The sequence below is a fragment of the Salminus brasiliensis genome, chromosome 21 (assembly GCF_030463535.1).
Source record: "Salminus brasiliensis chromosome 21, fSalBra1.hap2, whole genome shotgun sequence".
Lineage (NCBI taxonomy): Eukaryota > Metazoa > Chordata > Actinopteri > Characiformes > Bryconidae > Salminus > Salminus brasiliensis.
In genome coordinates this window covers 23,743,721-23,757,161 of record NC_132898.1, presented here as the reverse complement: position 1 = coordinate 23,757,161, position 13,441 = coordinate 23,743,721, and the positions used below count along the sequence as shown (strand labels likewise).

At 44.3% G+C, this 13,441-nt stretch overlaps 1 protein-coding gene across 2 annotated transcripts in view; it reads right to left on the bottom strand.

The window, feature by feature from the left end:
- bsnb (bassoon (presynaptic cytomatrix protein) b) overlaps positions 1 to 13,441 on the bottom strand; it is a 115,096-nt gene that overhangs the window by 63,557 nt on the left and 38,098 nt on the right. For both annotated transcript variants that reach the window (XM_072665547.1, XM_072665548.1), the window contains exon 3: positions 11,482 to 12,276. In XM_072665547.1, coding sequence (XP_072521648.1) covers positions 11,482 to 12,276 — 795 coding nt within the window. The remainder of the gene's footprint in view (positions 1 to 11,481; positions 12,277 to 13,441) is intronic.

Sequence of the window (13,441 nt, the reverse complement as noted above, 5' to 3'; positions counted from 1 at the left end):
TAAAGAAAATACCTAGAGCTATATACACTAGATACGCTAAAGCAAACACCTAGAGCTATATACACTAGATACACTAAAGAAAACACCTAGAGCTATATACACTAGATACGTTAAAGCAAACACCTAGAGCTAAATACACTAGATACACTAAAGAAAATACCTAGAGCTATATACACTAGATACGTTAAAGCAAACACCTAGAGCTAAATACACTAGATACACTAAAGAAAACACCTAGAGCTATATACACTAGATACGCTAAAGCAAACACCTAGAGCTATATACACTAGATACGCTAAAGCAAACACCTAGAGCTATATACACTAGAGAAGACATCTAGGGATAAACACACCAGAACAGCTACAGATAAGCTAAAGAAAACAGCTAGAAATAAATACACTAGAGAGACTAAAGAAAACATCAAGGGCTAAATACACTAAACACACTCAAGCGATTAACACTCTAGCATAGCTACAGCTATAGAGAAGCTAAAAACACATACGCCTAAATACTCTAGCAAACACCTAGAGCTAAACAAACTAGGACAGCTATAGATAAACTAAAGAAAACATCTAAGGCTAAACATATTAGCATGGCTAAAGAGCTTCAAACACCTAGAGTTAATCTTAAGAGAAAGACTACAAAGTGGTCATATGCACATAGAGCCAAACACAAGCTTATGGTTAAACATACAAGAACTGAGACTGAACACAGAGTGAAACACACTAGCACCCAACAGCGCTGCAAAACATTAGCACACCCTAGCATGGAGACAGGAGAGACACCACTTATAGCTAACACATTAGCATAGCTAAAATGCATCAACCATCAAGACCTAAACACACTATTGTGACTACAGAGCACCAGCCTCCTAGAGCTAAATACACTAGAGGTTTAAAGAACAGCAACACATCAGCATAGCTTCACAGCAGCAGCCACCTACACCTAATCACACTAGCACCTCTATAAAGGAGCAAATAAATAGAGCTAAATATACTAGAAAGGCTAAAGAGCCTACTAGCACCTAAAGCCAAAGACAGTGGGCTAATAAATGTCCTAGATCTATACACACTAGCTTTAGCATTATTATAGTACAATAAACACCTAGATCTATAAAGACTAGGTCAACCAGCATGGCCATGATGGTCAAACAGTGTGTTTATGCTGGTCATGCTGGTCATACTAGTTGTGTAGCTTGGTCAAAAGCTATTCTGGTTAACTAGCTAGCTTAACCAGCTTGACCCGCTTGAGATGCTGCAAGCCATCCAAGAGGCAAAGCGCACACACGCCCAGAGAATCCACAGCCACTTCAAGGACACGGGTGACACGCATGTGGCAGGGCATCCAGGCAATCACAAACTACAGGACAATGCCACCGTCCTGTGACAGTGATGTCTTCCTACCTGATGCCCTGAACGACTTCTATGCACGGTTTGAGGCACAAAATAACACGTTGGTGAGCAAGATCACGCCCAAGCCGGACGAGCAGGTGTTGTGCCTGACTGCAGTGGACATGAGGAAAACTCTGCGCAGAGTCAACACACAGAAAGCTGCAGGACCAGACAACATCCCCAGCAGAGTGCTCAGAGAGTGTGCAGACCAGTTGACAGATGTTCTCACGGACATCTTCAGCGTCTCCCTGTGCAGCTCCACTGTCCCAACATGCCTCAAGACCACCACCATCGTCCTCGTGCCGAAGAAGTCCACGGTGTCCTGCCTCAATGACTACCGTCCCGTTGCTCTCACGCCCCTCATCATGAAGTGCTTTGAGAGGCTAGTCATGAGGAACATCAAGACCCAACTGCCCTCTTCATTGGACCCCCTGCAATTTGCATATCGTCCCAACCGCTCCACGGATGATGCCATCACCACCACCCTTCATCTCTCCCTTACCCACCTGGAGAAGAAGGACACCTACGTCAGAATGCTGTTCATAGACTTCAGTTCAGCATTCAACACCATCATCCCACAGAATCTCACCAGGAAGTTAAGCTTGCTGGGCCTCAACACCCCCTCTGCAACTGGATCCTGGACTTCCTGACAGGGAGGCCCCAGTTAGTCCAGTTCGGGGACAGCAGCTCCAGCACCTTCACAATGAACACTGGGGCACCCCAGGGCAGTGTACTGAGTCCTCTGCTGTTCACCCTGCTGACTCATGACTGTGTTGCGAAACACAGTTCTAACAGCATCATAAAGTTCGTAGATAATACAACTGTGCTGGGTCTCATCAGCAAAGGCGACGAGTCAGCATACAGACAGTAGGTGCAGCAGCTGACAGACTGGTGTACAGTCAACAACCTTCACTAGAATGTAGAGAAGACCAAGGAAATGGTTGTTGACTTCAGGAAAACAAGACACGACCACTCTCCGCTCAACATCAACGGCTCCTCTGTGGAGATCGTTAAGAGCACCAAGTTCCTTGGTGTCCACCTAGCGGAGAACCTCACCTGGTCCCTGAACACCAGCTCTACAGCCAAGAAAGCTCAGCAGCGTCTCTACTTCCTCCGGAAGCTGAGAAAGGCCCGTCTCCCTCCACCCATCCTCACCCTCTTCTATAGAGGGACCATAGAGAGCATCCTAAGCAGCTGCATCACTGCCTGGTTTGGGACCTGCACAGCCTCTGACCGCAAGACCCTCCAACACATTGTGAGGACAGCTGAGAGGATCATCGGAGTCTCTCTCCCCTCCTTCATGGACATTTACACTGTCCACTGCATCCGCAAAGCAACCAGCATTGTGGATGACTCCACCCACCCTTCACACAGACTGTTCTCCCTCCTGCCATCAGGAAGAAGGTACCGCAGCATCCGGTCCAACACGACCAGACTCTGCAATAGCTTCTTCCTCCAAGCCATCAGACTTCTCAACTCAACTCAACTTCTGAACTGATGTCTTTTCTGTTGCATGCACTCACTCACTCTCTCTCTCTCTCTCTCTCTCTCTCTCCAACCATTTACCCTAGATAAAATGGGAAGCATTTTTGCACAAAGCATTTGCACTAATAACTTTACTACCTCATTGGACTCAATATTTATTACACACTGCATAATTTGCACACTACCGCCAATTATTTATTATTCTCTGTCCGCACTTGTATTGTGTTGCACTTGTGTTTTGTATGCACTGTGTCTGTGTTGCACCAGGGTCCTGAAGGAACGTTGTTTCGTTTCACTGTGTACTCTGTATGTAGTTGAAATGACAATAAAACCCACTTGACTTGACTTGACTTTCAGCAGGGAAGATGCAGTGTAGCCACAGAACAGCTATATGTTCTAGATTTAACACGGCTGCAGAACTGGGAGGACCTAGAGGCAAACAGACAGATGTTTCATGGTGGCAGCTCACAAAACACCTAGAGCTACACAGCTGGACAGCAGAGCAGTGCAGGAACATCAGTGGCTAAAATGAGGCAGTGTGAAGAGTTTGGGATGGGAGATCACTGGGCAAGCTGATATAATAGCAACAGACCGTCCAGAACATTCGGATAACCTTCATCTACGCTTAACCAATGTTCTAAACATCTCCAGTACCTAAACACAATAGCAAACACCTAGAGCTAAACACACTAGCACATCCATAGAGATGTAAAACACCTAGAACTAGTGCCTACACTTTAACCAGTGTCATCTTTTTTGTGATCTTTCATGTCATCTTGCAAATGCTTCTCCACCCAACCCCAAAAGTGTGTAAAGCTACAAAAGCAAAGGCAGTCTACTTTGAGATATATACACTTTATGGACAAAAGTATTGAGACACCTGTACATTCATTGCTTCTTGTGAAATCAAGGGTATTAAAAAGAGTTTATCCTGCTTTTGTTGGGAGCAACTGTTTCTACTGTCCAGGGGAGAAGGCTTTTTGTGATGAGCTGGGGAGTTGGGGATGAGTTGGGGTGATGATCATTCGACATCCTGACCCCACTAACTCTCTTGTTGCTAAATGCCAATCAAATCCTCACAGCAAACGGCTTCAAAATGTAGTAGAAAGCTGAATTTCTTGGGCAGTAGAGACAGTTACTCCAGTTACTAAAGCAGAATAAACTATGTTTAATACCCTTGATTTTTGGAAGAAACAATGACTGAGCAGGTGTCCTAATACTTTAATCCATCATGTATGCTTAAAAAAGCAGTGTCCATTTTTTCACAGGACTGTACATTAGCCTCGTAGCTTCAGTGTCTAACTTAATAAGCACGTCTTGACTGATCGACTACATCTGGAGTAAGAGGCGAAATTGGGTAAATCACATTTCCGTCGAAACGTTCCTGTAATATATTTATACGTTTCGCACCTCTGAGCTATTAAAGTTTGTTTGTAAGTTGTCCTGCTAATTAAGCCGTCCAGCGAACAGGAGCACGGCCCGGGGCGCTGCGAAGGATTGAGGATGGACTGCAGATTAGAGTTGAAGGGTTTCACACAGCGATCGCTCTGCTGGAACTGAATGACAGTAAAACCGGCTCTTCCCCTCAAAGCTACGCTCGAACTCAGGCCAGGTCATTACTGTGGAGGAGAGTGTTCCTGATTAGCAAACCTGGATAAAGGTGGATGAATGAACGAAGATGGCTTGGAACCAAATGCACATATACTATAGATCTACAAGCTGTCCAAAAGTGTGCAGACAGCATTAAAATGGCTAAAGTGCAACAAACACCTAGAGCTAAACGCACTAGTATGGCTACAGAATATCAAACACATAGAGCCCAAAGCAGGTTATTCCTGGATGCCCGAAAGTGAGAAGCCAGCCCAGTCTAATGAGGCTATCTTCCTGGGAAAGCCTGACAAACAGAGAAGCAGTGGAACTATGTTCTCTCTTCTTCGTCTTCACAGAAGAGTATACTCTTAAAAATAAAGGTTAAGCAAGTGGTTCTGCAAGCAATGCCATAGAAGAACTACTTTTGGCTCAATAAAGAAGCTTGTTTGTAACAGTGATGTGTGTTAAAAAGTCTTTTTATACAGCCCCCCAGCACTAAGCTGCGGAGCAGTGGAACTGTGAATCTGGAATGATGGTTGGTGCTCCATCCAATATTTTTGGAATGCTTAGAGACTTGGGGACAAGTTAGGGTGGTGATCATCCAACATCCTGACGTCACCCACCTTACTGAATGCAATCAAATTCTCACAGCAATGCTCCAAATCTAGAAAGAAATTCTACATCTAGTAGAAAGTCATCCCTGGACAGTAGAGAGAGTTTCTCCAACAAAAGCAGGATATTGTTTCTAAATACCCTTGATTTCAAAAGCAACAATGAATTAGCAGATGTCCCAATACTTTTGTCCATGTAGTGTATCAAACATATCAGACTTGTTTGAAGATAAAACATATAAGTGAACCTAGCAACTCCTAGCTCCTAGCTCCAGTGCTAACCTAACCTAAAGAGGAGAAACTGCAAACGTGACAACGTCTTGGCTTACTGGGTAAGAGGGGATGACCATATGACTCCTTTAATGATTCAAAACTACATTACCCACAAGCACTTGCCCAGCCTTTAACTTTCGCAGCCCCAGAAGCTGTAATGCGAAAACTGAAAAACGCTGGGAAATACACACTTGGCTATGTGCTGCTGCTCTCCTCAGTAAACACACTGCTCCCCAGAGAGTGAGGTGATCTATTTTGAGGCCTTTTTACTGGGACACATATTTTCTTGGTTGCCAGAGTCGTCACACACTTACCGAAGATCAGATTTACACATATTCTGTATTAAAACAGCAATTACACTAAAATACATAAACACTGTGCAGTCAGGCTCCTAGTTAAAGATGATGTATATCTACAGTGTTAGCAATATGAAGACTGCCTGCCCATATTATTCATATTTCATTGCAATAATGCACTGTAGATACACACACACACACACTTCCTGAACATTTTATGTTCAATATGGGACACATTCCATTTTCCATTTTCACTTTGGTTCATCAAACTATGGCTGCAGGCAAAACATAATGAATCAGCCACTGACACACACACACACACACACACACACACACACACACATAAATTGTGAGGTGTAATTTTGCATTGTGTGTTGTATGGCATTTTCAATTCACCGAAATGTCAGGCTGATGGGTAAAAACAACAAGGGCCACACACATACACACAGTCACTCCCAGAAGTCAAAATTATGCAGATGAGATCAGACTGAAGGCCGAAGGCGACAATTTGAGAGATTAAGAAACAAAGAGAGCAATAAGTGCTGCCTTTATTCCCCAAAACAATCCAAACATGATCTACAGTGTCACTGAAACACAGCAAGCTTCACTTACTGAGGACTGAATCACACACGTGTACACACACACACACACACACACACACACACATATGAAATACATATAAAAGTTTCTACACAGATTGAGGTGGGATCTACATATTAGGCAGAAATGAACAGTCAGTTCCTGAAGGAGATGTGCTGAAGCAGAAAAAACGAGCAAGCGTAAGAATCTGAGACACTTTGACAAGGACCACATAGTGATTGTTAGACGACTGGGTCAGAGCACCTCCACAATGGCAGGCAAGTCTTGAGGGTTATTCCCAGTATACAGTGGTCAAAACCACCCAGAAGAAAAGTCAACTAGTGAACTGGCAACTGGTAAAATAGGTGCCTAAGGCTCACTGATGTGAGGTCTTAAAGGATCTGCTGCTAACGTCTTGGAACCAGATACCACAAAACACCTACAGAGTCCATGCCTCAAGGTCGCACGATGAGGCATGGCTGTACAGATACTTCCTGTGTGTAGAGACCTGCACTAACAGGACCTGTTAACATTCAGATTCAGATTCATTAAACCGGAGGACTTTGTTCACGGCCAACACGGTGACCACAGTGACCGCAGCCGTAGATCCTCATTCGTTAGCAGCAAAAGGCCAAAGGAAGCTGCAGGGTGCAGAGCCTGCAGGGAGATTAAGGGCAAACTTGCTGGCTGAGAACCAGGGAAGGCCATGTTTGTTTAAGGAAGAGATTACTAATCCCCCTCAGAGTGAACTCACACACAGTCCTGCCAGCCACACACACTGACCACGGCCTTCGATAAGGCACACCCAGACTTGAGTTCGAACCCATGTTGTACTGACTTGACTCACGGTGGGATCAGTCCCCCACAAAAAGTATGTTGAAAAAAGGCCCAGCATCGGTCAGGCATGGTCAGGCTTAGCCTGTCCTGGGAAGCCCCGGAAACCCCCCCGGGAATTTGTCATTCTTTATTTCCAACTCTTGCTTAGCAACGGGCTCCTTGGTATTGTCTTGGGCAAGCTTGGTGCTTCAGCATTGTGTCAGCATGTCACTAAAAAAACTGATATACGTATTGGACAGCAGTGCAATTCTTTTTCCACATGCAAGAACCTCAGCCAGATAGGGGCCCCCAAGTGGCAGAGCTGTGTAGTGCTGGATCTGTTACTGGGAGGTTGCAGGTTTGTAAGTATTTGCAAGTATTCCTAGAGAACAGAACTGTTCTCACTCTCTCTGGTTGGGTAGGATGAACCCATGCACTTGTTTAGAGTGGAAAACATTATCAAGTTAGTTCTCAGCCTGTGGCTTTCTGGTGTATGGTGGCTAAATTTGACCAGTTTTACCTGTTTATAGAGTGGAAATAATGCACTGATTGGACGTAATGGATGCAAGGACTGGTTTAACTTGCGTGCACAAAGCATTGCACTAATAACTTTACTTTACTACCTCACTGGTCTCTATTTATTACACATTGCACAATTTGCACACTACCGTCAATTATTTATTATTCTCTGGTCTGTACTGTGTTGTGTTGTCTGTCCGCACTTGTTTGTTTGTGTTGCACTTGTGTCTTGTATGCACGGTCTATGTTGCACCATGGTCCTGGAGGAACGTTGTTTCGTTTCACTGTGTACTCTGTATGTAGTTGAAATGACAATAAAACCCACTTGACTTGACTTGACTTGACTTGAATTCACAAGATGTGATTACAAGATCACATATCCTAGAGAAACCGAAAGGTACATGTGCCAGAGTCAGCCAAACCGGCCAATTGTCAACCGTACTCCCTGAATTCTAACATAATAAGCCAAATACAATTCAACTAATCCATAAAATATAGCTTTCTTATGAACAAACTGGTATTATAACAAAACAAAGATACAAGGCAACAACAAAGAAGCCGACGAACAACAGACAACACAGGCCTTATAAGTTCTAGACGCTGAAAAGCCCCCTGAAGTGCAAAAAGATTTCCTTCTGCTAGCAGCCAATGGCTACGTTTTGTTATTTTCCTGTGTCGCTCTCCCAAAAGAGGGAATAATAAAAGGCCTGTGTTATCTTCCTTATTTTCTTGTTCCCTCTTAGGGCCAGCAGACAGATCTGTGTCACAAAACAAGAACCCAAACTCTGCTCTGCTCGAAATAACCACTCTAAGCTACAGTACGCCCAAGCCGGCCCATCCTTAGGTCCAAAAGCTGCTATATTTTAAATGAGAGAAGCTATTTTATTTGTTCTAGAAGTTTTATGAAACTGCCTGAACTGTCAAAACATACAGTGCCCCTGAAGCAAAGCAGAAATTTCCACAGCTGTTGATGCAATCCCAGCAAAACGTTGCCACATACTGTAACTCACAGACTTCAGTCAACAGATAGGGAGAAAATGAGAGAGTGGAAATGCAACCCTGCTGACCTGAGAGGAACAGTTTGCCCAAAAATGTATCCTCAGTTTAGCGCCTAGCGTTGCTTCCTGTAGTTGTGCACTGGAGCTGCATTAATGAGGCTAACAAATAATAGAAGTGTATGCTAAATAGTATGGTGCCTTTTTCTAACGATACCAATATATATAAATACCATGACTTCAATATCTTCTTTTCAATCACAAACTGAAGGAGGGTGTGGCTTAAAGCTGATATTAGTTTAAGTGGGTTGGAACTGGGTATATTTAGATGCTGCAACTGACTGGCAAACTAATTAAGAAACGCTAACTTTAATATCATCAAGGGGTCTTTTATGGGCCTAGTTCATGAGATCAGCTCAACAAAAGTTGTAATCTGGCCAAAAAAGCAGTAATAAACATTGACGGATTCGAACTGCGTTCTAAATAGGAAAAACACAGTGTATCCAACAAGAACAAAATACAATAAAATAAACTCAGCCCAATAAGTGTTTTATGGATCTATATCTGCCAAATAAATATCACAGGGTATTTTAATGAGCCGAGACCATTAAAAGGGACAGAAAACAATACTAAACACCTACAGATTCAAACTGTGTCAATAGGAAAACACAGCACATCCAGCAAGAACACAAACAATAAGAGATCTTTTATGAGTTTAGATCAGCCCAATATACATTGCAATCATACCCAAAAAACAATAATAAACACCTACAGTTTCTAATTGCGCTGTAAATTGAAAAGAAAACAAAAACACAGTGCATCCAACAAGAACAAGACCTTTACCATGGTCTATTCAGCACCAGAAACAACCATTATCAAACCTTTTTAGTGTGATGCTTCCTTTGTAGAAAGTAAGTGCCACCGCTGCCCCACCACACCCACCCTAACCTTGTTAAGTTGGCATGGGTTGGTCGTGAACTGTGATTGGTTAGCACATATTTCATGTGAATAACATTTAATTAAATCTACTATTTTTAAACAAGCACCACTTTGAATAAACTGAGCAAATTACAAACTACACAGAGATAAAACTTTGCTGAGCCCCCCTTAGCTTCCACCCTGTCGCCCCTCCTGTTTGAGAACACACAGTTTAGATGCATTGTTTCTTTTCATGCCTCAAAATCTCTTTCTCCACTCACACATTCCTAGTCCACAGCACAGCCTGCTCTGAGAATACACCTCTGCATCCAACTGGAGTCCAGGAGAAAGCCAAGCTATCCCACAGAAACACCCACAACTTAGAGGCGGTCAGCAGGAGGCTGCCAACCACCTCCGACACCCCATAAACCCTCCCCACCTTCATCCAGGCAAAAAAAGACACCAGACTGATGCTCTTCCTCCGTTTCCATAGCGATCTGTGCACCATAAAGAGATTCCAGCACTCGGCTGAAAGCCTGTTATTACTACAATCATTCAATCGGGACTGATTTGCATAATTGAACTCCGATTGGCTGTCTGGTTGAAACATCATTCCCTGGTCTCACTTTGCTCGGAAACAACACTTAGTCAAAGAAAAATCTAATTTACATAGTTTTACTCTACATGTAGTCCATCAGTAAATGCACATTTGGTGCATTTGAAGCCTTTGGAGAAGTTTGCATCTTTGGAGCCACAAGGCTAATGTGTCTACCAGCAATAAAAGCTTATATTTCAACAGTTAGCATTGTGCTAACTGCACACCTAAATTTAACTCATAAGACCTGAGCCCATTTTCACACCCACAACCACATTAAGTTACTTTTACTGGTCGTGTTTGGACTTGGGACTTAGAATCTTCAGAATCATGTTGATGCTCCACAGACTGTAAGTAGCAGAACGGTGTCTCTTTTATCCCACTCCTGGCTGAAATGCTGCTACTGCACTATGGAATTTGGATGGAGCTGCACGAGACCTCCCGCCAGAGCCATGTAAAACTGCATAGTCTGTGGGTTTAGTATAAAGTCCTGTATTATTACTCTACCCCCTTAGTCCACATGCTTCTTTACCTTCATATGCTGCTTCTGTATCTCTCAGCTTGTCAACAAATGCATGTGTACAGCTGTGGTGTAAAAGTGAATTACACCCCTCAGCTATAGGGGGACCCATGTGCCAAGTAGAATATGGGCCCTTTAACGAGGATCTGTTTACACTGCTATTTTATTCAATGTTAACACTGCATAGTCCATGGTACAGTAATTATCTCAATGGGACTGACGGATATTACATCCATTCATGACCTTATTCTGCTTTTTTCTGGTCATGGTTGCAGCAGATCCAGAGTCTACCTGGAATCACTAAGCAAAAGGCAGGAATACCCTCTGGACAGGGTGCCAGTCCATCGCAGGGTACTACACACAACCATTCACATCCACACCTAGGGGCAATTTAGCAAAGCCATGTGTTTTGGGCAATTTAGCATAGCCAATTCACTTACCATGTGTTTTTGGGAGGCAGGAGGAAACCCGCACGGACACAGGGAAAACACACCAGACACCTCACAGGGAGCAGCTGGAGAGAGGATCGAACTCACAACTCCAGATTGCTGAAGCTATGCTACACGCACTACCTGGGGCGCCGCTGTGCTGCCACAGAGGGATATTGTTTTTTTTTTATTAATTTGCTTTATTGCTTTTTTTTAATCTTGTTATTTTAGTGATATCATGAATTCCTTTCCTTCTTTTTAATTGTAAGCACTGATTGGAGATATTCTATATAAATAAAAATGTAAAAAAGTTTTAACATAAGCCTCAGAGCTCAGCGCAAAACTTTAAAAGCAAACTCCAGACACAAAACCAGCTACACTTAGGGGAAAAAAGTAGTGTAATTCAGACTTTTCAAGCCATACTATTGCTTTAATAGGATAAAGAGAATACCACGCCTGTCTTACCTCAGTCAGGTGGGGTGTGGGGTTGAATCCGCACATGTTGCACACCTGAGCGTGGCACTGGGTGCAATGGTTATAATTGGGGGGCTCTGTGGGGACCCCAACATTTAGCTCAGTCTGACACAGAGGGCAAGTAACTTTAGGCCTGCTCTTTTGCTGCTGCTGAGGAGGCATAGCCTGGGGTCCCGGTTTGGGGGCTGTAGCTGGTCCTCCTGGCTGCTTTTGGGGCGTCTTGGCTGGAGACGGTTGAGCCTGGCCTGGGGCCTGGCCCGGGGCTGGGCCCTGGGCTGGGGCTTGTGTGGGCTCCACTGATATTAAACTGCTGGCCTGGTTTAACAGGGATGCACCGAAACCGAAGAGCTTCCCGAAAGGCTGCTCTGGAGGTGGAGGCTGCCGAGACGGAGAACTTCCAGCGCTTCGGGTTTGGGGATGCGCTCCAGGTCCCGAACGGGATAAATCCGGTTGGGATGGAGCTTTAGCCAGTCCTGGCAAGGGTACAGCGCCTGGTGCTGGAGGTTTACTCTGAGGAACTGTCTTTGCAGGATCTGGAGCAGGCTGTTTGTGAAGGTCCTGGGCAGGCGGGGGTTGAGGCTTTGGTTGGGGTTGAGGTGTTTGAGAGGGTGGAGGAGGTTGGGGCTGGGCTGGAGCTGAGACTGGGGTCTGGGGGGCTGTTTGGGGTTGGGGTTTGCTGGGCTGGGACGGAGAATGGATCTGCTGCTGACTCTTAGAGCGAGGAGTGTCCATGTCCATGCCCAAAGCTCTCTGCATCTGACAGTTCAAACACAACCACTCTTGTACCTAGAGAGAGGGAGAGAGAGAGAGATGGAGAGAGAGGGAGAGCGTTTACATGCAGGGATTGACAACATGTTAATCATATCATGATAATCTTTTCAGCACTTCAAACTCTTGATTGATAATCATGTGACCCCAGATGACATGTGGGGATGTAAATGTCAAAGGACCCAGCCAGAAAGCCAGTGGAACCGAAGTAATCCATCGGAGAGTTGCTTGTTTAATCACCATTCACTAAACAGTGATATGACTATACACAGTTATTTAATAGGATTAGCTAACGGGATTATTACAGAGGGACACAAGCAACCCGTTAGTGCAGTTTGAGTGTATTCGCACTGTGAGGACTGAAGGACTGTATTAATAAACACAATATTCACATTTATGCTCATCATTTGAGAGCATAAATGCTCATCATTTGCAGCATACCTTAGTCCATTGTGTCGTTTATGAAGTCTCTAATGAACTTTCATAGATGATCATATTAACAAAAGGTAAAAAAAGTAATTGTCTGTAATTCTACAGTCGTATTTCTATAGGACTCCTACAAAAACCTTACAGTACATTCAGAAAATGGGGAATTACTAAAACAATGACTGGTGGCTAACGTACTGGATACGAAAGTCACAGGTAGCATAATGCTAACTAATGGCTATGTGGTCTGATAGCATGGTTAGCATGCCAGCAAGATGGAACCACTGTAATTGTGTTTGGACTAATCTGCAGATCAACAAAGAGTCAGTCAGGTTGATTTAAATGGACTAGACGGCAGATCAAATCAAACACAATCATCGCGGCTGACGGGCTGATTGACGTGACGACACGGCAACGAGGAGCTGGGGAGGCGGACAGCGGGGGGCAAGCGGAACGAACAGAGGGAATAAAGGAGGAAGGCCTGAGGAACACACCGGAGGACTAACCATAAATAATCACTACAGCTCAGTGACACACACACACACCACTGAGGGTGAGCTAGAGAGAGAGAGTGGGAGAGAGAGTGATTAGATGAGTGAGATGGTAGAGAGAGAGGGATCTGCTGCAACGTCTTGGTGCCAGATACCGCAGGACGCCTTCTCAGATCTTTGAATTGTCAGATCTGATGTGGTGGCACAAGGGGAACCTACGCAATGTTAGGCAGGTGGTGCTAACGGCTGATCAGTGTATGTCTACT